The sequence below is a fragment of the Melanerpes formicivorus genome, unplaced genomic scaffold (genome assembly GCF_026170545.1).
Source record: "Melanerpes formicivorus ecotype bairdi unplaced genomic scaffold, bMelFor1.0.p_v2 SCAF_2984, whole genome shotgun sequence".
Lineage (NCBI taxonomy): Eukaryota > Metazoa > Chordata > Aves > Piciformes > Picidae > Melanerpes > Melanerpes formicivorus.
The window spans coordinates 1-23466 of record NW_027145335.1 but is presented as its reverse complement, the minus strand read 5'-3'; the positions used below and the strand labels follow the sequence as shown (position 1 = coordinate 23466).

General features: G+C 39.6%; 1 protein-coding gene across 1 annotated transcript; it reads right to left on the bottom strand.

Moving 5' to 3' along the window:
* Nucleotides 1-10351: 10351 nt before the first annotated feature.
* On the bottom strand, nucleotides 10352-11526 carry LOC137440421 (alpha-1B adrenergic receptor-like). Its single transcript, XM_068136686.1, is given in 5 exon segments — nucleotides 10352-10531; nucleotides 10533-10807; nucleotides 10810-11188; nucleotides 11190-11309; nucleotides 11311-11526. Coding segments are annotated over 5 exon segments (1020 nt in total). The 5' UTR covers nucleotides 11455-11526; the 3' UTR covers nucleotides 10352-10429.
* Nucleotides 11527-23466: the final 11940 nt, after the last annotated feature.

Here is a 23466-nt window from a genome sequence, read left to right as displayed (position 1 = left end):
GCTGACTGCTGTATTTGTGGGGAAGGAAGGATGGGAAAGTTAGGACCTTCTATTTATTATTATTAATATAGTAGTTGGCAAGCTTATTAACAAAAGTGCAATACACAAAGACATGTTTGAATTTTGACTTCCACTTTATGGAAGAAAGAACTTATCAGCAAATTTAGATCTGCCAGTGCAACCAACCAACTGGACCAAACTTCTCAATCTACTTCCAGGAGGAGAGAGAAAACTTAACTGCTCTTGATTATTTTGGTTGTCTCCACTGAATACACTCCAGTTTATCATTGTTTTCCCTGCTTGGATGCAGTGTGCCAGACACAGTCTAGTGAGTATTGAGTAAACCAGCATAACGGCTTCACTCCATCTGCTGGCTCTGCTCCTGTTACACAGCCCAAGATGCTTCAGCTTACATCTGGTCGGGACATTTGAATAGGTTCACAACCTATGTTAATGTTTGTGTGAGCTATCTTCATGGGTGAAGGTATCTTGGCTGTATGTAATTTCAAGAATGCCATTTATTTATTACTTGTACCCTGTGGAAAAATAATTTACACTATTACTGTTTTTAAAATCTAAAATTGATTGCATTCTTCTCTGCTGTCTGCCTTCTTTCTAATAGCTCTGCATTTCCTTTTTTTTTGCAGCCAAGCATGTTCACTTTACAGTTACTCATTTCCTCTCTTCTTCTTAACGTTTAAATATTTATTTCTACTCTCCTTATGTCTTCTTTGGTTTTTACCTCCAACTGCTAATCTCTTTTCTAGTCATTTTTGTTATTATCATTAACTTCCTATAAATGAACAATTATTTTGTAGTAAGTTGTGTATTTGATACCAGCTAAGTATCATAGTATCATTCAGGGTTGGAAGGGACCACAAGGATCATCTAGTTCCAACCCCCCCGCCATGGTCAGGGACACCCCACACTAGATCAGGCTGGCCAGAGCCTCATCCAGCCTGGGCTTAAACACCTCCAGGGACAGGGCCTCGACCACCTCCCTGGACAACCCATTCCAGGGCTTCACCACTCTCATGGTGAAGAACCTCCTCCTCACATCTAGCCTGAATCTCCCCACCTCCAGCTTCATTCCATTCCCCCTAGTCCTATCACTACCTGAGATTCTGAGAAGTTCTTCCCCAGCCTTCCTGTAGGCCCCCTTCAGATACTGGAAGGCCACAATTAGGTCACCTCGGAGCCTTCTCTTCTGCAGACTGAACAGCCCCAACTCCTTCAGTCTGTCCTCATAGGAGAGGTGCTCCAGCCCTCTGATCATCCTTGTGGCCCTTCTCTGGACATGTTCCAGCACCTCCACATCCCTCTTGTAATAGGGGCTCCAGAACTGGACACAGTACTCCAGGTGGGGTCTCACCAGGGCTGAGTATCTACATTACTATCTACATTACTCATAGAATCACCACTTCTGTTCAGAATTGAGTATTTTATAGTTAGATTAGATAATAGTTGGGCAGAAGTACTGTGAGTTTCCCGGAAGTAAGGAGGAAAATTTTGAGTGGCTGAGTTTTGGGTTCACAGGTGGTGTGTTTAGCTGCCTGTTACCAAAAAAAATCATGTTTCAAAATCTTCTAATTTCAGTCTTGCTTAGACGAGAGCCAACCTAGAGTGAGTGCATGTTCCTGTTTACTGGGACAAATACAACATTATTTTTTATTGAAACAAACTGCTCTGGAGGTATTTAACTACTTTGCAATGTGTCAGTTGATATTCCAGTAATAGTGATCTAGCTACAATAAGTTACATTGTGGAACAGTGATGGGGTAGAAGGAGAGCTTTGCTGTACAAATTTTTGTCATTGCCTTGAGATGAAAGAAAATCCGTAGAATCTGAATCTACTTGTCTTTATATGCAACAGGCAGAAAATGAATGGTTTTAAAACTTGCAACACTGAGTGAGGGTATTGATAGATTTAGAGACTTATAGAATAGTTTGGATTGGAAGGGACCTTAAAGACCACTTAGTTCCAACCTCCCTGACAAGGGCAGGGAGACCTTCCACTAGACCAGGTTGCTCAAGGCCTCATCCAACAAGGCCTTGAACACCTAGTTTGAACACATAAAAATGAGAAATAGAGAACTTCTAAGTATTTGTAAGTTTCTTAGAATCTGGTCACATTTAAATAATTGATGTAACCTCGGATGACAAACATGCAATCTTTCATTCAGAGGAGGTAATTATTCCCTTTTAGTGCAGATTGGAGTCATTCTGACCAGAGTTAAACCGGAACTTTTCGACATTCCACAGAAGAGAAAATTCCAGTGTTTTAAAATTGTGCTGATGGAAACCACTGCAAAATACACAATGCTAACAAATGAATGCTGCAACATGGAAAACAGGAAGCTTCAACAATATCAACCCCTGTCTTTCCATTTGTTCTTGAGAAGACAGCTTTTGTAAAAACAATTATTGCTTTGTGAGACTTTTTTTTTATGATGGAGCTCATCCTTCCTGTAAAAAATTACTTCAGATTTGTGATGTGAGCAGTGAGAGACTTTCCCAGAGCTAAGCAGTGGATAACTGCTGATGGCCTGGCCCTCGAACCTGCGCTTCTCTCCTGCAGCTCATGCTGTAATTCCTACTGCAGCCGTAACTGCTGGTAGCTGCTAATGGCTGAGTTATGACCACTTCCTATCAGCAAGGAAACCTCACGTGCTAGATGTGTATAGCTAGTAAAATTCTCCCTGTAAAAATAATAAGCTGCCTCTGGCCCGAGCTGTTGAGTTTACAGAATGCAGAAAGGATGTGTTTGTCTTTTATTTAAGCTTTCTTTCTGCGGTCCTTTTTAACTACATGCTTAGCCAAGTCAGCGTGCCAAGGTTTTAAAGCTAATTGGATTTCTAAAGCTTCTGATTTCTTTCCTTCCAGCATTCAATGTTTGTTTACATTCCCCTGGACTTATTTAATACGGAAAAAAACCCCACAGTTTACAAACAGTAAAGGATGAAATAGAGACTATGATTATAAAACTAGGAGTTGATCAAGCTAGGAGGGACTGCAGGCTTTCTGGAGAAGAGAATTAAGACAACAGTGAAAAAACATCTTAAGAAGTAAGGAAAGCTTCCAAAACCAACAGGATAAAATTAAATAAAGAAAATTAAAGGAAAGATGGTTAAATTATAACTACTACAAACACTAAATGATAGCTAGCATTTGGTTATGGTTTTTGAGCATGTTGCCTCTGTGGGATGTCTAGGGCTGCATATTCCAGTGGTAATATTGCAGGCTAGAGCACAGCGTCGGAATTGCAGGAACTCCACAGACATCAACACAGTGCAGATCTGCACTTCTGTGTTTGGAAGCAACTTGTGTGTGTGTTGGGGAAAGAGCACTTTGTAGCTGAGGAAGAAGAAATATGAAATAAAGAATAACTGGCTAGATAATGGTATTGCAGAAAATAATGTGGGCGAAACAGAAATATCAAAATGTCACTGCCGCAAGTAAGGAGTTCTCATTCTTCATTGTATTAACAGCTCTGTTACACGTATATCTGAGGATCTAGGCCAGCTGTGAGGAAAACTGTCCTGGTGGTGGTGAGGAATTGAAGTCCTAGAAGTGATCACCTATTTCTTTTGCTGAAGCCTTCTAGCCTATGGTGAACAGGCACTTGTAAGGGGTCACTCAGCCAGTCTTTAGCCCCTGAAGTTTTCATTTCCTTCTTTTCCATTTGAGTCAAGGAAGTAATACAGAGAAATCTCCCCTAACTGTCCTGAGCCATTCAAAGAGTGAAATAAATGCCTGCAAATCAATACACTATTGGTATTAACTAAACTCAATAACTCATACCAGTCTAAGACCTGACCCTGTGTAGCAACTTCTTAAGGAGTCAGATAAAATAGCAGATACAAACAAATGCAGAATCTGACCACAAAGCGTACATCTCCATATGGATATGTTATGAGTAAGAGAAAAGCCTAAGGAAAACATTTTTCTTGCTATCTCATAGACTGGGAAAGGTTATTGTTTCTATTTACTTATCCTAGTTAAGATTCATAATTTCTCACCATCCACACTTTCTGTCCCTGATAAAGGATGCCTCATGTTTCAGATGAACAAATCGCTCTCTGAGATCTACATGAATTTCATACGCAATGGCTCAAATCTGAGAACCTTTTAAGGGCTCAAAAAACAGACCCTTATCTAGAATGTCCAAAATAAAAGCAGGACTTTATCTCCCTTGACACTTTGCTGATGGAAGTTGTAGTTGTAGTACATATAGGTATTAGATATTTTTACTAAACCCCAGAGCTGCTACACCATGTACTACAAGCAATTTCAAACCAGAACAGCTATATCTGTATTTTCCAAAAGACAGTGCCTGTCGCTGTATAGGGACAAGTATAGACAAGTATAGCTGTGTAGAGCTAAGTCCAGGTTTTTTCTCCTTGCAGTTTTCTCAGCCTCAAACAAACTACACATTCATTTCAGGGACTTTCCAGATATTCTAAGGTACATGACAATGTATTCATTCACAGGTACATAACAATATTTTCTCACGGATACACAGCAATACTTTTGAGGTCAATCTCTTCTTGGCCCATCAAAGGGTCTACAGATTCATCACCATTTCCCACAAGTGCCTATATATTTAACCACAGAACTACTAACGTTAGCATTCCTGGCACTGTAAGATCGTCTCTGATTTATAGACAGAAGAGAGAATCTGTCAGTTCCAGAGATCCTGCTCTGGTCTGCAGTCCATTACTCTTCTTCCTGTAGCATCATACAAGAGATGATTTGAATGCTCTAAATTATTGAGTGTTTAAAATTATTTTTAAAAACTTATGGCACAACAGACCATTTGCAAATTGCTATTTAGAGGAGCTATAAAAAATAGAAATAGGACCTTTATTTATAGGGCCCAGAAAGAAAAAGAAAGAGGAAAGATGTATGAATTTCCATTATGTTTTCCCTCTTTTGTTACTTAGAGACTTAGCTTTTAGTTTCTGGTTGTCACTTGGAAGCCCCTCAAAACAGTTCAAAATCTTGCAGTGCGCTATGGAGGAGTACTTTAGTGAGGATATTAAAAATCTCATAACTTTTTTGTTCATGTCTATATTTCTCAGGTAAGTACACTAAAGAATATGCAGCTGAGATCCTGAGATATGGCCTCAATGCTGTAGAACGCTATGCACGTGTACAAGTTTAGTCAGTGCTTTCATCAAGACTACCAACCTGAGCAATAGCACGTGTTTGCAGTGTTTCCTCTGAAATGATTACTTCTCTCCTGTCTTTGACTTCAGTAGGTTTGAGATTTCCTATTGCTGCCCAGTGTCTCAGTCCTGAGGTTTTTTTTTTCCCCTTGGAGCTTTCTGATGACCTGAGATAGGAGTTGCTCCCATCCCTAAGGTTGAATAGTCAATGAGTTGATTCCTTTGTATTTTTCCTGTATTTCTCTACATATTTGTTTTTCTAACACTGAACACTTTAAGATTTCCCTTTGTTCCTTTGACCTGCAAATCAAAAAACTCCATAGGCAGTACTCCAGAATTTGTGCAGTTTCATCTACTTCAATAACAAACAACTCTTGTTCTGACAAATAGAAGTGTGCAAGTAGATGGCCACTGGCATTCTTTGCAAACCAAAATGTTTAAACCATGGCTTAAGCAAGGCTATTTTAGTTTTCAAAGAATAATCTTGAAATAATCTAGTCCTCCACTTGTGATGAAATGTGCTGTACTGGTCATGAAATGCCCTTATGATGTTTAATTTTATAGGAATTGGCTAGAACATAGGGGGAGACGGTTCCTGCTATCATCTGTGGAATTGAACATTGTACAAAAGATTGACCTGCAAGTGGGCAAAGGGTCAGATTGCCACATAGATCATTAATTTGTTCAAATTCTGTATAACTATTAACCTCAGAGCATCAAATCCAGTGAGCTAGGCTAGTTAGGGTGGAAAGAGGGGGCAAGACCAAAATAAGATGAAAGACAACCAGACCTGAAGCTTTGCAGAAAGCAGAAACCAGTAGCACTGACAGCACTGGACCTAATGCCTTCAAGTGTTTCCCATGGGAAACTGAGTGGCCTAATTTGGTATGTTTGGTGCAGAGATTCAGAGGCTGGCCTGATGTAACATAAATCTACATACTGTACTTGAATAGCATTTTATTTTAAGAATAATTATGTATTGCCAGACTGAGAGCATGCAGAATTTTTTTTATGTTCCTTTTTAAATTATTTTAGAGAGGTTTCAAAAGCTCAATATATTTAAGGGTAGTCAAAACAGTTGTGGGACCTTATCCCACTGCCAGTTAAGTTACAGGAATTTTGTTTCTGACTTCAGTGTATAAGGTCACAGGTTTTGTTGGAAGAGAATGACTTATGCTCTAAACTGGGAAGTGAATAATGCTCTGCTGATTCAACCCCCACAGATCTCCACTGAAGCTAAGCAATAGCCTGGGGAAGTTAATACACTTTGCTTGAAGTACCAGAGGTGGCTAGTTTTCTCTTTGCAAAGGGGGTCTGTAGGTGTGAGAAGACTGGTAATCCCACTCTGATATCTCAGTTAACAGACTAAACTTGTACGTAGAAGACAGGGGAAAACATATGATCCTTCCTTCTATTTCACTCAGCATTTTCAGCAATGCATGTTAATATAGTCCTGATGCCTAAGAATGGATCTGTATGAGGGGGGCAGAAACAGTTATTTTTAAGAAGCAAGATATTTATTCTTCAAAGCTGAGTCACTGGATTTATGGTACAAGAAGTTGTCTCAAAGACACATATGTCTTAATTTGATATTTTGTGCTGCACCACAAATAATTCTGAGTGGCAACACAACTGTTTACAAAGCCTGTGGAGCATTTACCAATGTGCACAAGGATATTCTATAGCTCTTTTGCCGTCTGGAAAGAGCATCTGGTAACTACTGGAAGAAGAACAAATTTCTCACATGAGGCTCTTTGATGCAAGTTTTGCTGCATCATCAGGTGCTCAACACGAAAGGCAGCATGGTTCAGTCCTACAAAAAGAGACTGTGGATATTCTTTGTGCTGATCATTTCACAGTGCTCAGTGTGTCATAGTGTCAGTGCTGTAATTCCTCTCTACAGCTGTATGCAGGGTGCTGTCAGAAAGCTTTCCTTGCAAAGCCTTTTGATTCTTGCTTGAAAAACACTCTGTGTCAGTATTATTTCTTTTTCTTTGCCATGGAATTTTTCTTCAAGCAATATGCCTGCTTTCAGCACTGCGTCAGCTCCCAGTCTGTATCTGCTGCCTGATGCAGTAAACCTTTGCCTGGGATATCAAAATGAGTAGCTGTGGAATATATTAAAATATCAGAGTAGAAGAGTTATCATTTTGTCTGGGAAAGTGGTTAAAAGAGCTGAGAGCACATCTAACATGAAGGAAGCACCTCTAAATATAAGCAGATTTTCTAAGACATAGTTTCAAGGTGTTGCAGAACTAACATTTACTGACTTGTCAGATATTTTGTGGTTGCATCCTCAAAAATCCAGAACTGCTCTGCTAACTCCATTCTGCAGAGTCATGGTATTACTGAGTGAAACACCACAGAGCAAAATAAAATGGTAAAGATGCTGATTTGAAGGTATGATTTGGGTTAATGGTGCAAATAGAAGGTGTGGAAAATACAGGCTAAGGAAGAAGCCTAGCCTTTGAGTATAGTGAAGGGAAATATCTAGTCTGCACTCAGTAACAGAAAAGGTATTGTAGTTTGCAGTCTTACACTAATGAGTGAGTAGGTTGTGACTAAAGCAGCCCAGGGCACCTATGCAGAGTTTTGCAAATCATCAATCTTCCTTTAGAATAGAATAGAATAAACCAGCTTGGAAGAGACCTTCAAGATCATCGCATCCAACCTAAACTAAACCAACCTAAACCTAATCTCTTTGGATTTCATACCATTGTGTGCTTTTTGTAGGGTTTTATCAGCATTTCATTTAATTTTGTGACTTGATTGAAGAAACAAAGGAAATGATTTCTGGTATGAGGGATGCAGCACACAGCAAGGTCCTTAAGAAGTCTTACTTCACTGATCCACCCTCTTCTCCAGTTAAGATCGGCTTCATTGTGCACGTCAGGAAAAGGTCTTTTCCCCTCTTGTTTTAGTGAGCAATGCTTTAGTCATCCCTGTCATTAATTAACTTTACACTGATGCCCAGAGGTGAAACATACAAGGGTTTGGATCACGCTAAATATGTTTCAAAAAGAGATCAGGGGCAAGGAGCAAACCCAGATCTGTTTCTTGTCAGCAACACAAAGGGAAGGTACCTACTATTTAGATGCATTTGGATACTCTACTGTGTACAATGTATATCTTTTTCTCCTTTTTAGATGCATTTGGATACTCTACTGTATACAATGTATATCTTTTTCTCCTTTTTAGACTAAAGGCTGTTTGTTGATCAGGAGTTGGGCCTGGGAGGGTTTCTAGGCAGAGAACAGGAGATCCAGCAGACTGTGTAATGACAAGGTGATTTTTTTTTTTTCCCTCTTCTAAGTCACATAATGGCAACTTTTTCTGAACCTCATCTCTGTGGGTCACCAAGTACTCACAGCACTGAAATGAGCGTCTTGGGGGTTACAGGCACTCAGATGCAGGTCAGTGGTTTAGCCTCTCAGCCCACCCAGGACCTCTGCCAGCAGACAACATGCTGTAGTGAAGGCACTCAGCCTGTCACCTCACTACTGCCTCCACACAATTTATATGAGAGACAAAAATCTTATTGTGACAAGCAATAAATTCTCCACTCCAGTGTCTCGAGCAGCAACTCATTAAACCTCTCAAAAAACTCAGGGATTTTGAAATCACTTCTCAAAGGGAAAACTGACACTCTTTCAAGAAACTTAATTGGTTCTCACATTGCTTCTGCCCTGTGATCATAATGTTTTGCAAGGTCTGGTCTGCTCTCTTGTTTGTTCAATAGTGTCAGTAGCTATACTGGCTTCTGTGAGCTAAAGATGTTCTCTGCTGCATTCCCATTCATTCCCATTTGCCTTTTTTTTTTTTTTCTTTCCCCACAAAGTTCTTTTCTTAACTCAAAATTGAGGACAGAGTCTCCCTTATCAAGGGTGATCCTAGTTGCATAGTGACCTACTAGCTGCATATCCAGTACTACTGCTGGTACCACATGGTGAAATCATATTTATATCCACAAGTATTTTTGCAACAGGTGGAAACTTGCTCTATGTTATAAACTTTCTTAAAGAGCCAGCAGAAGGTTTTAAGCATTAATAGGTGAAAAGAACTTTGCTTACAATTTTCCTTCCGTTTGGAATTCTTCATATCCCTAACATTAGCTTTATGCAGATCTTGAATCATAAAGGTTTTGAAGTTTACAATACTTTGGTATCATAAATCACCCTGCAATAGCTTTAAGGAGTTGTCTTGCAGTTAAGAGTCTAATCTAAATATCACATTTCAGTATGAAATTCACATTTCAGTAACCAGGTTGCTGAACTCTGTTTTCTACATCGGTCTGTAAAAATATTTGTTTACTACTCAAAAATGTTTTGGTAGGGTAACCAAGTAAACAGAATACAGAAAATTAATAAATGCTTTTCCTCCCTTTCCCCACCTCTTTCCATATTTAGGTTTCCAGATTGTCTGTGTCTGGATATATATTTTTGAAAGCTTAGCAATTCAATGTCTTTAGCTGTTTCACTTCAGAGGTAGTGCTGCTGTTAAAGATAATACAAAACAAAATTCACAAGGACTTGGGGAACACAGAGCAAATTAGAAAAAAGCAAACAAGAAGCCACATCAAATGCTTCAATAGGGTTTTCAATTTGAAAGTGAACAAAGTGGCTGCCAAAAGCTCACATGGCAATCTCCTGAAATGCCTGAACCTGTTGATACCAATGAGAACCTTTCTGAGGGGATCAGTGGGCTTCTTGTGTTTGCTTTTGGGATTTGATCAATGATGTTTGAACTGAGAATTGTAACTTTTTCATCTTCCCAAAGCTCAGGGGAGTTTTACACCTCATCATTAGAGCAGATTCACTTCTATTTAAGACACCTAATAATGCCAGAAGACCTACTATATTATAGTCCAAATATTTAACAGTAAACTAAGCCAAGAAAATTTCAGTGCTGGAACTGTTTTTGTGTTCTTATCTAGATTTTTGTTAAAGTGCTCTATTAAAATGCTTCTGAAACCAAATTAAATTCAAACAAAGACCACAAAGGAGGATGTAATATATAAAAGCTCTGAAGATAAGTGTCCCCCTGATTTGACTGACATCTGCCCAGTCACTGATAAGGACTTACCAGATGAGCAGGCTTTCTGCAAACTGGACACTTTACAAAGTTTCAGCATGACTCTTTGAAAAAGCCAACAGCAGAAGTAAAATTACTTTCACTTCCCTTCCTTTCACTGCAGCTCTCAAATTGATATCTACTTAGCATTCATCTGATTTTTTTTTCTGTGGTATTTCTGTAGTAGACAACTAACATTCTTCCTCCCCCTCCCCTCGTAACCCCTGGATGAGCAACTTACCTAGTGGCAGAACAATGAAGAAAGGTAGCCAGCACAAGATAAACATGCCAACCCACGATTCCCAGCGTCTTGGCTGCCTTTTTTTCTCTAGAGAATTTAAAAAGTTTGAAAGCTAAGGAGCTCCTGGGATTGTGACCCTTGGGTTTGGTGCTGTTTAGTGTGTCCTCGTGGATGTTCTTGTAATGAATCCGTAAAGTCAGCTCCTTAGAGTTGGACATTTCTTTCATAACCCCAGCTTCCAGGTTTTTAGTAGTCCTTTTTGCCACTATGTAGACCCGGCAGTACATCACGAGGATGACGATTAAAGGAATGTAAAATGACCCCAGGAGGAAAATAAAGCATAGAATGGTTCTTCAGTGATACGACACTCTTTATCATCCTTGGGTGCTGGCTCTTTCCAGCCCAAAAGAGGCCCAATAGAAATTACCATGGAAAGGACCCAGACACCTATGAGAGCTAAAATTGCCCTTCTCCTCGTTACCAAAGTTGGATACTGGAGGGAATAACGCACCCCTATATATCTATCTATAGAAATTGCACACAGGCTTAAAATAGAAGCTGTACAGCACAGCACATCAACTGCTGCCCAGATATCACAAAATATCCTCCCCAAAACCCAGTAGCCAAGGATTTCCAGTGTGGCAGAGAATGGAAGGACAGTAAAACTCAGCAACAAATCTGCTATTGCGAGGTTAATTATGAAATAGTTTTGTAGGGATTCTTAAATGTCTATTGCAAGCAACAGAGAGAATTACCAAGATATTACCTACAATAGCAAACAGTATAAAGGCACCTAGGATAAGTCCCACAATTATTGCCCTACTGATATCCCAAGGCAGGTGAATCCAGATTGCTTGCTGTCTCATTGGAGTTGTTTGCAGAGAGGTTGCCATTATTTAGTGCAGACACTTTCAAATATCCAGGTATTGATGAATTCGATTTATCACCAAGGTAGGTAGTCATCTTAAAAATCATCCTCCATAGCAAGCTGTGATTGGATCCCTTGCACAGCACGCAGATGGTTTGAGTTCTGTTGAGAGTTATCTCTTTACCCCAAGAAGTTGCTGCAAAGCCCAGGACAGGTTTAGATTGAGAACTCATCTCTCCAGCAAGCTGTCAGCCACGAGCTTGTGAAACTTGCACAGCGTGAAGTCCTCTGAAGCCTGTCAGAAATAATAGGCTGTGCAAACTTGCTTAATTTCTCATACGAACTCATTTAAACAGAAATTAGCAGGCAGGAGTCTTGGCTGTAGTCCCGAAAGTAGCTGTTTCGATCATGACGTCCCTGGAATAGAAGACAGGTTTACTGTTTTCCCTTGTGCACTTGTGGTTCTGTTGGAAGGGTGCCCCTGTCTAGCTTGCTGTGACATGCGTCTCCAAGAAGGGTTTGTCAGCATTTAGGCAGCTCTGCATGAGCTGGCTGCCTGTGCTCACACTGCATGTGCTAGTGACATCACTGCGGCCGGCCCCCGTCACAGCGCTAGAGGGCAATGCAGTTCAAGTTAAAACTTCCCGTATCAAAATCTCAAAGCTAAACAAATGGAATATATCAATCTTAATTAAAGCATTTGCCACATAAATCTGGATTGGAAACCTTTAAAAAACCAATTTCATTATCTGAGGAAAATATACTCGGTGGGATACGGTGAAAAAAAGCAATTTCAGTACAAAATGATCTAGCACCCTTAGCCTCTTGCTCACCAAAGAAATGTATTTATTTTGTAATTGAAGTGAATTACATGCATTTTAGAGAACTGATCATCTCCCACCTTCTAAGGACAAATAGATAGGTTCTAAAAATCTGTAGTTTATTCACAGATTCAGCATTTAGTGTTGTCATATATGGAGTAGTTTGTTTCTAATTGTAAATAAAGAGAAATTAACAGATGATCAGAATCAAAATCTCTATTAAGATCTTTATGTTTGTCGTCTTCTCCTGTGCAGCACACACATCTCTCTGTAGCTCTGGGAAGAGCTGCCCTCTTACAGTATCCTATAATGGAAAAAATAAGTAACAACTGAATTATTTTTCAGAGAATAGCCTTTAATGCTGAAAATAGAGGTTTCTTAGTTTCTTCATTTTGTGTAGCTTTGAGTCACCAGGTAGGGAGAAATCTCAGGTCTTTGTAGTTTGGTGCCATTAAAAACAAAAATGAAAGATTAGCTGAACATATAACTGCCAAAATAACTGTTCTCAACTTTTTGTCGTCACATTATGTCCTGCAGCTGTTGTCTGCAGGACTCTGGGTTACTGTATATTGATTTTCCTGTTACAAAATGTACTATGTTTAAAATAAAAGGTTCACTTTTAATGAGGCAGCTATGGCTGGAAGTTGCAGCTGAGTGCAGGTTTTAAGGACAAACCATGTAAACAAAAGCTCTGGTTGAATTTTATTTGAGGAGTGTATGGCTGATGTTTGTATAGCCCTTTCTAGCAGCAGGGACTAGAGCAAAGGACTATAATTCAAAAACTTTTCTTTGAAACATTTACAAGAATGACATGATGCCATGTCATGGAGTCACTGAAGGGAAGAGGACCAAACACTCAGTTTATGAGCTTAGTCTCAGCTTTTCTGCCTCCACTCTCTTCAAGGCAGAGCTTTCACTGCTAATAAAAGCAGTTAGCAGCCTTTGATTTTGGATGTGTACCCTTCACACTTACCAGTCTTGCTGTCCTCCACATAAACACTCTTGAGTTTTGTTTGTAATTTCTGATTTTGTTCCTCTGCCTTGTCTGTCTAAAGCATGAATTCCTCAGGCTAGAGGACAAAGAGGGAGACAAAGGTACTGCTCATCTCTTACAGCCATACCAAGAAGTGATGTGTTTTCACATCTCTGTTTACCAGTCTGTGTAATAACATACTGGCTGAATAGTCATGAGGCTCAGCTGATTAATGTTCACAAATTGCTCTGAGTTCTTCACTGGCAGGTGCTATAATAAAGCAGGAGTATTGAAACCCAGACATGAATGTTAACTCTTCACCTACCTTTGGATGATTCAGAGTAGGTATTGTGAAAACAAGCTGCTTTTTCTGCCAAGTTCAAGGCAGCACTTCAAGCTACAGCAATCAAAAAACATCTCATCAGGGAAGTGCAGATTGTGTTCAATGCAAAGTTGCTTTTGTTCAGATGAACAATTTTCAATGAAAAAGTAAATATAATAGCCTGGAGATTCTACTTCATATTACTTCAATAATGATGTACAGCAAGATAGGATATCCTATAGCCTAGTTAGTGTACTTCTGCTGGGAGCTTGCTGAAGCAGCAGAAGACTGGACACAGACTGTACATTTGAGAAGACATGAAGAATATCTTCATGTGTTCTTAGAGTAGTTAAAAAATTGAAATATGATGAACTTTTAAAAGGTATTTTGTTTTATCATATAAATGATACAAAAGGAGCCCTGTTGTCATGGCTCAGTTTTGTACAGAGCTGTGTTCCTTTTCTTCTTTTACCAAGTGATGTTAAAAATATGTACTGGCATTTTCATATGATTTCAGAAACACAGCACAAGTACTTCCAGAGCACTTTTGCAACACCAGTGAATAACAGCACAGCCTGCTCATAATTGGGTGTGGGAGGATGAGCCAATATAGAATTTAAATGAGTCTATCTGCATATAGTTTTATATCATTCCTCTTAATTATTTGATTTAATTAGAAACTCTGATAACTCACAGAAATAAACAAATTACTGAATTAAAACAAGGCTACAGTGTCAGAAATAGTTTAGCTTATTCCCTCTGACTTGAGGAATATCATGAACATGCCATCATATTTGATACAAGAGTTCTTGTCATGCCAGCACAAACCAGTAAGCCTTCCTCCCATGACAGTAGTATGAAAAGCAAGAATCAGTGAAAAGGACATTGGATGCAGCTATAGAAACATCTGACTTCTCTGACACTGTCTCTGATACTAAAACATTCCCAAGTAGAGTGAGGAGGTGGGCTAGGGGAAGGTTTTCATATGATTATGGCTGCATATGTAGGCTCATGTGCATAAAATGCATGTGCAGCTCAGAAAAAATGTAAGGCTGATTCATTGGTACTAGACTAGTTGCTTCTCAATACATCTACTTTGTAGGTAGTGTTAGTCATTAAAAATGAACTGATAACATGATGAAACTCTTGTCTGTTTTTGTAAGAAACTTAGCTACATAGCTACACTTATTTTATTGCTTTCGTTATCAATTGCAGATGATGCAAAATGTTACTACGGTTTTGGCACAAGTATTTGTTCTGAATTCTTCTTTCTTTCTCTAAGAACCACTGGGCAATACTTAAAATCCAGAGACAATGTGATCTGCAAAATGTTGTCCTTTGTTTTCCATTACTGCTGATTAGCAGAATTTTGTCCTTCATAGAAAACCTATTTGACTTAGGCAGAATTGTGAAAAATTTCCATGGACTTTGGAAATCCACGGGGTTAGAGTTTCATAATTAGGCAGCATCTAGTTTCCTGTGAGTGTGCACAACACAAACCCTGAACCCCAGGAAAGAGTCAATGTCTATGATGAGAAAAGAAAAAATGTATTTAAAATGCTAATTTTCAGCTGTCCAGGGATGATATTTAAAAACTTATGGATTTTTTTTTCCTTTTGATTAAGAAAAATGTATCATAGGATTGGATTAAAAGCTAAGGTTGTCAGCTTGAACTTGCCAAAAGAAGGTTGCAAACATTTGCTGTTTTGTGCAATCTTTTTTCTCTTGTGAGCCAGTGCTTGTCATTTTTATGTAAATAGAATTTAAAGAGCATTTTCTAAGTCAAATGTAGTGAGGGAACTAAAATATTATGCTTTTTATGTTGTCACTGGCTCTTAAACCCTCTTCCAGATTTAAGTTTTGCAGGCCCATTTCCCACAACAAAACGTGCTTTTTCTTACACTGCTTTGGCTATACAGCTCTGCTAGAGCTGTGCTGAAGGCTCCCAGAATTACCAGTTACTGATACCCATCTCAAAAGCAGAATTGATGAGACTGATGTCAGTTCAACTTTTTTGAGCAGAGATTAATGGACTATGTGTTTTAAGTCTGTTAAAAATCAGTGTTTGGATGTCTGGGAAAAAGTATGTCCCTGTCTTAAAGAGAGAGAAAATAACATAGTCTCTCTGTCTCCAGCAGTGGGAGGAATAAGTGCATGTCTGTGTGTGTGTAGTTCTCAGCTTAAAAATGCTTGAGAAGAAGATGGACCCACTTCATGCTGCCTCCCTACAAAAATGTCACTGAGCAATTGAATTGTAAAAAACCAAACCCAACTTATGACAGTACTGCAAATTGCATCCTCTCTGAAGGCAAACCTGGGTGTCTGGGACAGGTTTGGGACATGCTGCTCTTCTAATGCAAACTGCACTTACCAAAAACCATGGGGCCAATTTGGTGCACAGGTTCTCCTCAGGTTGCCATCCTGCATGTCTCCTGTCAGAGTCACTCCACTGGTGCACTGAAGGGAGGAGCTTTAGATAGGCAGATGCTGTTTTGTGTCTTCTGCTCTGAATAATCTTGCTTGTCTTTCACAAAGTACACATTTTGCAACCAAACACTGCACTAAACAGACCCACAAAGAGCAGATAGGGGCATGACCTGCTAATCTTTTTCTTAATCTGTTTCTTTCTTTGTGTATCCCAACATCATAGTAGCATCCTGGAGGGGCACAGATGACTGCAGGCTGGTCCATCCTTCCCAAAACAGGAGAAATAAGAATATGGAGGTGTTACATCTGAGTCTCTGCCTTTTCTCTGTATTTTATCTAAGCTAGGCATTTTTTCTGTTTATCTGCCTCTGTTTTGATCACATGATCCATGACCATCTGCTCTCTTTTGCCACCTGCCCTCTGCTTCCTGGAGCTGTGAAAAGAGGGCAGAACACTACTGTTCATAAGACAGTCTCATCACCTTCCTGAAGCTCCAGCAGTGACTTTAGCCTGCACACTTTCCTGCTACAAAAGTGAAGCATCCCCAGAGAGTAACACCAAGGAACAGCTGTAAACAGGCTCCTTCAAGCTGCTTGAACAAGGTTTGCTGCTTGAACAAGGATTGCTGCTATTTTAAAAAAAAGCTCAGCACTTTTCTGTGCTCCAAGCTAATATTGTTAGCATCTTCCCAGGAGAAAAGCAGAACTAGTGGAGAAGGAACTATCACAGAGTTAGATAAATATCAGGCAAAATCACCAGAGGATGAGTTAAAAAGTGAGAACTCGTGAAGTCCTGACTTTTCTTCATGGTCTGCTGTCAGGCTAGCACACATGTTATAATTTTCTTAGTATTTATGACCCTCTTATCAATTCATGCAGGCAGCTTATTTTCTGCTTGTGGTTACACTGGGACTATCAGTGGGATAAAACACATGGTTCCACCCTGTAATATCACCTAACACCAAAAAAGAAAAGGTCTCTTCTTAAGCATTGCCACCTACTGGCATTGAACATTTCTCGTAGTTGGTCCCTTCTTCCAGGCAACCAGCACCAGAACAAGAGGACAGAGTCTCAAGCTGCGCCAGGAGAGGTTTAGGCTAGATGTTAGGAAGAAGTTCTTCACAGAAAGAGTGATTGTCCATTGGAATGGGCTGCCCAGGGAGGTGGTGGAGTCACCATCACTGGAGATGTTCAAGAAGAGACTGGATGGGGCGCTTGGTGCCATGGTTTAGTTGATTAGATAGTGTTGGGTGATAGGTTGGGCTTGATGATCTCAAAGGTCTCTTCCAACCTGGTCTAGTCTAGTCTAGTCTAGTCTAGTCTAAAATTTCATTTTACTGAGTCCACTTTGACTTTTTTCAGGAAGTCATGCTGCCTTGGAACTGGTTTCTAACTATGGGGAGATCACAGAGCTGTTGTAAGATAGTATTAGCTGACAAGATGTTCTGACAAACGTAATGCAGTAAAAAAATAATCTTACTAAGATACTCATATAAAGTGTAGAGTATTTTTACTGAGAATAAGGAAAAGCCATGAAGCTGTGTTTGACATGTGCAGGATGATGGAGTTGTGCTCATCTTTTGTGTGAATGTGATATAGTGAAATTCTAACATAGAATATCATTGTAAAGGAGCTTGCTAAATAGCCCTATTCTTGGTCAGCTGGTGTGATGGAAGTGCCCCTGCACTGCCTGCCCTGGTTGCAAATGTGCAGTCTCCATCCTTTTTGTCTCTATCTAGTAATTTGGTCACTTAGTTGCTGTTACGCTGCAGTGCGACTAACCAGAACAACATGGATTAAAGCAATAAACACAGGAGGAGAAAGGGAAACTCTTCAGAGGGTTTTCTTGTGCCCTCCTGATTGTTGCTTGAGATATGTATCCTTTGTAGAAAATACAGTCTCCACTCCAAATCAGAGATCACAGTCCTTATTAACTATGCCTTCAAAATAAAGGGGATGAAAGTAAACCAGGTTGGATGAAGCCTTGAGCGCCCTAGTTTAGTGGAAGATGTCCCTCACAATGCTGGGGGGCAGTTGGAACCAGAATATCTTTTAAGGTCTCTTTCAATGCAAACCATTCTATGAATCTATGAATTTATGGCAGGAAAGTGTGTGTTAGATTTAGGAATCTCTCTTTAATTCCACAAGACTCAGTTAGTTAAGACCTAATTCACTTTCTCCAAGCACTGAGACAATCTAAGAATTCTCTACTGGGCAGTGGGAGGTAGCAGCGACTTCGCTTAATTTTCAGGAGTCATTCCTACAGGAATCAAACTTTTGGGTTCATAAGCTAAATGGCTTTAATTATGGCCATGGATTTGCCATGGTGAATGCTGGCTAACTGTCCATGCAGGGTACATAGTGCTCCCTGTAAAGAGTTTCTAACAATGGCTGATGCTTTAGATGAGACCAGAAGTCCTGTTTCATTTCTTCTCATCTTTCATTATTCCTTAACAGTCAGATTTGACCTCCATCCTAACTGTGACCTTTTAAAGTATATTTAGATTCTTTCATAAACCTATTGATTTGTAAGCAAAGAATGAATCTGAGCTCCAGCAGTCCAACCATTATGTACTCCAGAATTTTCCACGGCTCAAATGCCTGAAAGAAACCCTGGCTGTTAGTCAGTTACCAGATCATGACAGATGTCACTTGCTGTGCAAGTGACTGAAAACTTGGGCCATTTGAGATATTCACACTTTAAACAAAATGCAGCAGAACAGTCAATAAGTACTCTATGATGAAATTTTTATAAAAAGAATGATTTTGTCTTTAGTGACTGTAATAAAATACACAGCAAAATTGTGCTGGTTGGCTTGGGCTGGCCTGTATCCCAGCTGCATGATAGCCTGGACAGAAGCTGCCCAAAAGAATGTCTAAATCCCTTGCAATGCTGTGCTAAACTGCACTGAGGAAAAGAGGATTTCTACCTGATGGAGGTTAGTCCTAAACCTTGGTAAATCTTTGACATGGGCAGTCTTTCTAAATTTTAATCCAATAAGGAGACATTTATGGGAACCAGATGAGTTTCAGTGTTTGTGTTTCACATGGGCTAACTGTTGGCTAGCTCAGCGCAGCAGCAGAGCAGCTGTGACAGCGGAACTGGGCCACTGCTTCTCCCAGAAAGCCTTCTGACCCTGACCACTAAGCTCCAGGAAATGGCTGTGTGGCTTCCTGGCAAAATGTGGCTAAAGCCTGGCCAACGTGAAGTAGGAGTGGAGTGAAACAAGTCTGTCCATGACTGCTGAGAAGTCACCATATTAAATGCCATTATGATTTATTTAGCAAGTGTCACACTTTATTTGAACTGTTCTGCAAGGCTCAGAGCACCTTCACCTCTCATTAAAGTCTTACCGGTGTGCAAGAGGGCTTGTCAGCTGCTGGCCTGGGCTTCTTAGGTAAAGCAGTTAACTCGTGGTGGTGAGGCAGGAGGGAGACACCAGGCTCTCCTGAAAGAATCCTTTCTATTCTTATGCATTTAAGCTGCTTCTTAAAGTTGACACTTTTCAAACAGAATTACAGTGAAATGTACTTGAGGTTTTAATGTCCATATTATAGCCTGTTCTAGATCATAAACATAAATTAATACAAATTGCACAGTCATTTAAAAGAAAGGCACATGCCTGGATATATTTATTTACATTCAATAAACCCGTCCTCATGTATTCAAATATTTAATGTGGCATTAAAAGGACAGTAATTAAATACTGAAAAAAGAAAAAAAGCATTTTAAACACAACACATAACTCATGTTACTCACTGTCATAAAACAACATTGTGGCAAGAGCTGGGCCAGATTAGAAGTAGATTACACATTTATGTGGCTAATGAAACACTCATAAACTAGCAAAGATGACTGCAGCATTATAAATCTCCCTGCCTCCAGAAATAAACTTGAAGGTAAATTCAGGCTGGATAGAAACTTCTCATGCTGACAGATTATGTCATAAGCAATTAGTCTCATTTCTATGCCTTTTTCAGAGCCATTTCTTCATTCTAGTAATTCTGTGCTGAGCCTAAAGTACTATTTTTAACAGAACAGAAATGTGGCTAGGAGAGAGGTTCTTTGAAGATATCTAGGCTGGCTCAATGCTCTAGCTGCACCAAAAGGGAATTCTGCTGCTTGATATTTTTGACCTTCATCTTTAAACACCAGAATACCTTATGGCCCTTGGAGACTTCTGAAAGCATCCCTTGATCTGTGCACGAGAGCTAGGATTGCTTCCGAGCCTGATGGTAGCCCTCCCCTTGTTTTTAAATACCGAGATGGTTTATTCTGCCTCTAGCAGATCATAGCAATTTGGGTCCAAAGTGCTGGGGCATTTGAAATCTAAACTTGAATTGTACAAGCTGGGGCATTTTAGTGAAAGACCAGTATTTCCTTTTTAAAATAAATAACATAAACTTAGTCTTTGTCTCTCTCTATTTCATTAAGGTCTGATCATTGTGTGCACAGTACTTCATTACATCTTTATGACATTCAGATTTTGCAATTGCAGCATAAATATCTTTTTGTCAGTAAGTGGGCAGGGACCCACTGCTGATAAACACTGAAATTCATTTTGCTGTGGTGATATACCAACCCATGCTGATGTTTTGCCTTGATAAAAATGCCTGGGAGAGCCAGTAGCTAAATTTTATGTGTGCAGTAATAACAGGACTTAAAATACAGATCCTGGATCTTCCTTCAAAGAAAAGGATGTCAATTTATAATCGAATTTGATCTGTTCCTTTCCATAAATTGGTATTTAGATATATTCCAAAATACCTTTATTGAATCCAGGCAATCCTTTTTTTTTTCTTTTTAATCTGTCTATCTGTCTGTCTATCTATCTATCTATCTATCTATCTATCTATCTATCTATCTATCTATCTACCTATCTATCTATCTAATTCTTAAAGTATTTTGTTAAAATATGGATATTTTCTTGCTGTCTACAACTACCTGAAGGGTGGTTGTAGCCAGGAAGGGGTTGGTCTTTTCTCCCAGGCAACCAGCAACAGAACAAGAGGACATAGTCTCAAGCTGTACCAGGGGAAGTTTAGGCTCGAGGTGAGGAGAAAGTTCTTCATACAGAGAGTTGTTAGCTGTTGGAATGTGCTGCCCAGGGAGGTGGTGGAGTCACCATCCCTGGAGGTGTTCAAGAGAGGATTGGACGTGGCACTTGGTGTCATGGTTTAGTAGTCATAAGGTGTTGGGTGACAGGTTGGACTTGATGATCTTTGAGGTCTCTTCCAACCTTATTGATTCTATGATTCTTTATCTCTGAAGAAAGAAAACCAGTCTAGGCTTCCTGTCTTACTGGTTCCCTGCCAGAAAAACTTGAAAGTAGTATTTCTCCTCCATATCTCAATAATTATCCAGTCTTTCCATTGCTAAACAAATTGCAGTGAAAATGTCAATGTTAAATGGTGTAATTGCTTGGAGGAGGATTGTATATGGATAGAAAGTTTATTTGGTCCATGTTGAAAACATTAAGATAACAAAGAGGTGAAGGACAAAGGGGCCCTCCTTAATGTGCAGGAGGGATTGAAAGCAAGAGAACTTCTTAGCAAACACAGCAAAAAGCTATGAAACTGACTTATGTTGTATCTTCTAATGTGCTACTTCCAATAGTCTGTTCATCTAAGCAGGAGGAAGAAAAGTTTGCACCATGCCATAGTCTGGAACTTGCTGAGAGAAACTGTGCCTTTTTTTAATAAGGACAATTAGAGACTGCTGCTTGAGCAGTGAACCAAGATATTCCCTCTTCCATATTACTTTATTAAGCCTCAGCTTGTGAGCCAGGTGTTTGTTACAGATTCTCCTCCTTCACAAGAGTATTTTGAATGCATATAAACATTTCATCATCCTTGAAAATATACCCTGGTGGTTTCACACTACTCAGAGTAAATAAAAGAAGTCCATGCTACTCCATCTTTTAAAGGTGGCTTAAGAGGAGAAATAAATTATTTTTGCAGTGTTACTCAGTGCCTCAGTGACAGTCAACCACTCAGTAGTTAGAGCATGTACTTGCAGGTGGGACTGTGAGCATTTCAAAGAAAAGGATTAGAGTTTGGCTTGTATGTTCTGTTAAAATGAACACTGAACCCTTCTTTAAGCTGATGTTAATTATTCATGAATCTGCTACTTTCCCCATATTTTGTTCTTGTGAGAAGCCATAAAAATCTATAACCACTCTTTATCTCTCCAGAGAAAAATTAGTTGAAAGGAAGCATCTGTTTCTTGCCTTTTTCCTGTCGAGATTTGAAATAATTATATTGACTATTAAAGCAACTGGGAAAGACCTAATTCTGTTCAATTCTAATTAAGTATGCATTAGATATAAAAGTGAGCTGCACTGAGTATTGTCTAATAGCTGATGGTAGTGTAAGAGAACAGTGAGAACAGCTTTATCTTTTAGGATTGAAATAATCTCTCCTGCTTTTATATTCATGTGGTTTAACAGAGGGACATGCAACATCTGGCTGCTGCTTATCCACACATGTCGTGTGGCAGAACAAGTCAAGTGAGTGCAGATGGGTTTAAAATCATTGCATGAATGGATTCAAGCCAGATCCCTCCAGATACAGAGAGGAGAAAGAATAAAATCCACAAATCACCTTTGCAGGTCCCACTTTGATTATTTAACTACACTGACAGGTGCCTAAGTGGTTTATTATGGATTGCAAAAGCATGTTGTGCCCAGCAATGCAGAGCCCAGATTTGTTACATGTGATTTAGAGTCAGAAGCATTCACCATTATATGGAGTTTATGCTCCGTAATCATTTTATAGCATCAGCAACTAAAACCAGACAGCAACAAGAAATACTCTCCAAGAGGAGAAAACCCATCTGATCACTGTCAAGAAGCATGAACAATGCTCCCTATCGCCAGCCCTGCCACCAGGCAGAGAGGGCTGGCTTCTGTGATCAGTCTGACCCTATGTGCTGACCCTCTAAAGTCTCATCACTGGCAAAGTTGCCTGAAACATTTTAGTGCTGAATGTACAGGAGAACAGAGAAGGAATGCTGATGGAATTCAAGCTGTTAAGAACTTTATAGTCTGTAACCAGAACCTTGACTCTAACCTGGAGGGTTACTGGCAGCAGTGTAGAGCACAGTGCAGGGCAGAGATTGCATACTTCAGTAGCACTAGCACTCCACTCTGGGTTCCTCACAGAGCTATCAATAATTTATTAGAGGTAAACACAGTGACTGATTTGTTGTTTTCTTACATAAACAGTGTAGCTGTAACACCAGGCATATAAGATAAGGGCCTGTTCCCAAAAAGGCCTATAACCGCAGGAATACTCACTCTTGGATTTATTTACCAAAAGCAAAGCAGTGTGGTGCTGCAGAATGCAGCTGCTTCGTGATATTGCTTAACTGAGATAATAAGCAGCATTTTGATGGAATTCACATTTTTTACAGACTCATTGCAAGAGAGATTCTTGAAAGTGTCAGAAGTTACTGTGAGTCAGAAATAAAAGGGAGCTAAAGGCAGCAGTTTTGGTCCATCAGCAATGGTTTCAGAGTTTTCACAAGATCACTCTACAAGCTACCATCTACTGGCAGTGCATGATCCACAGCCAGT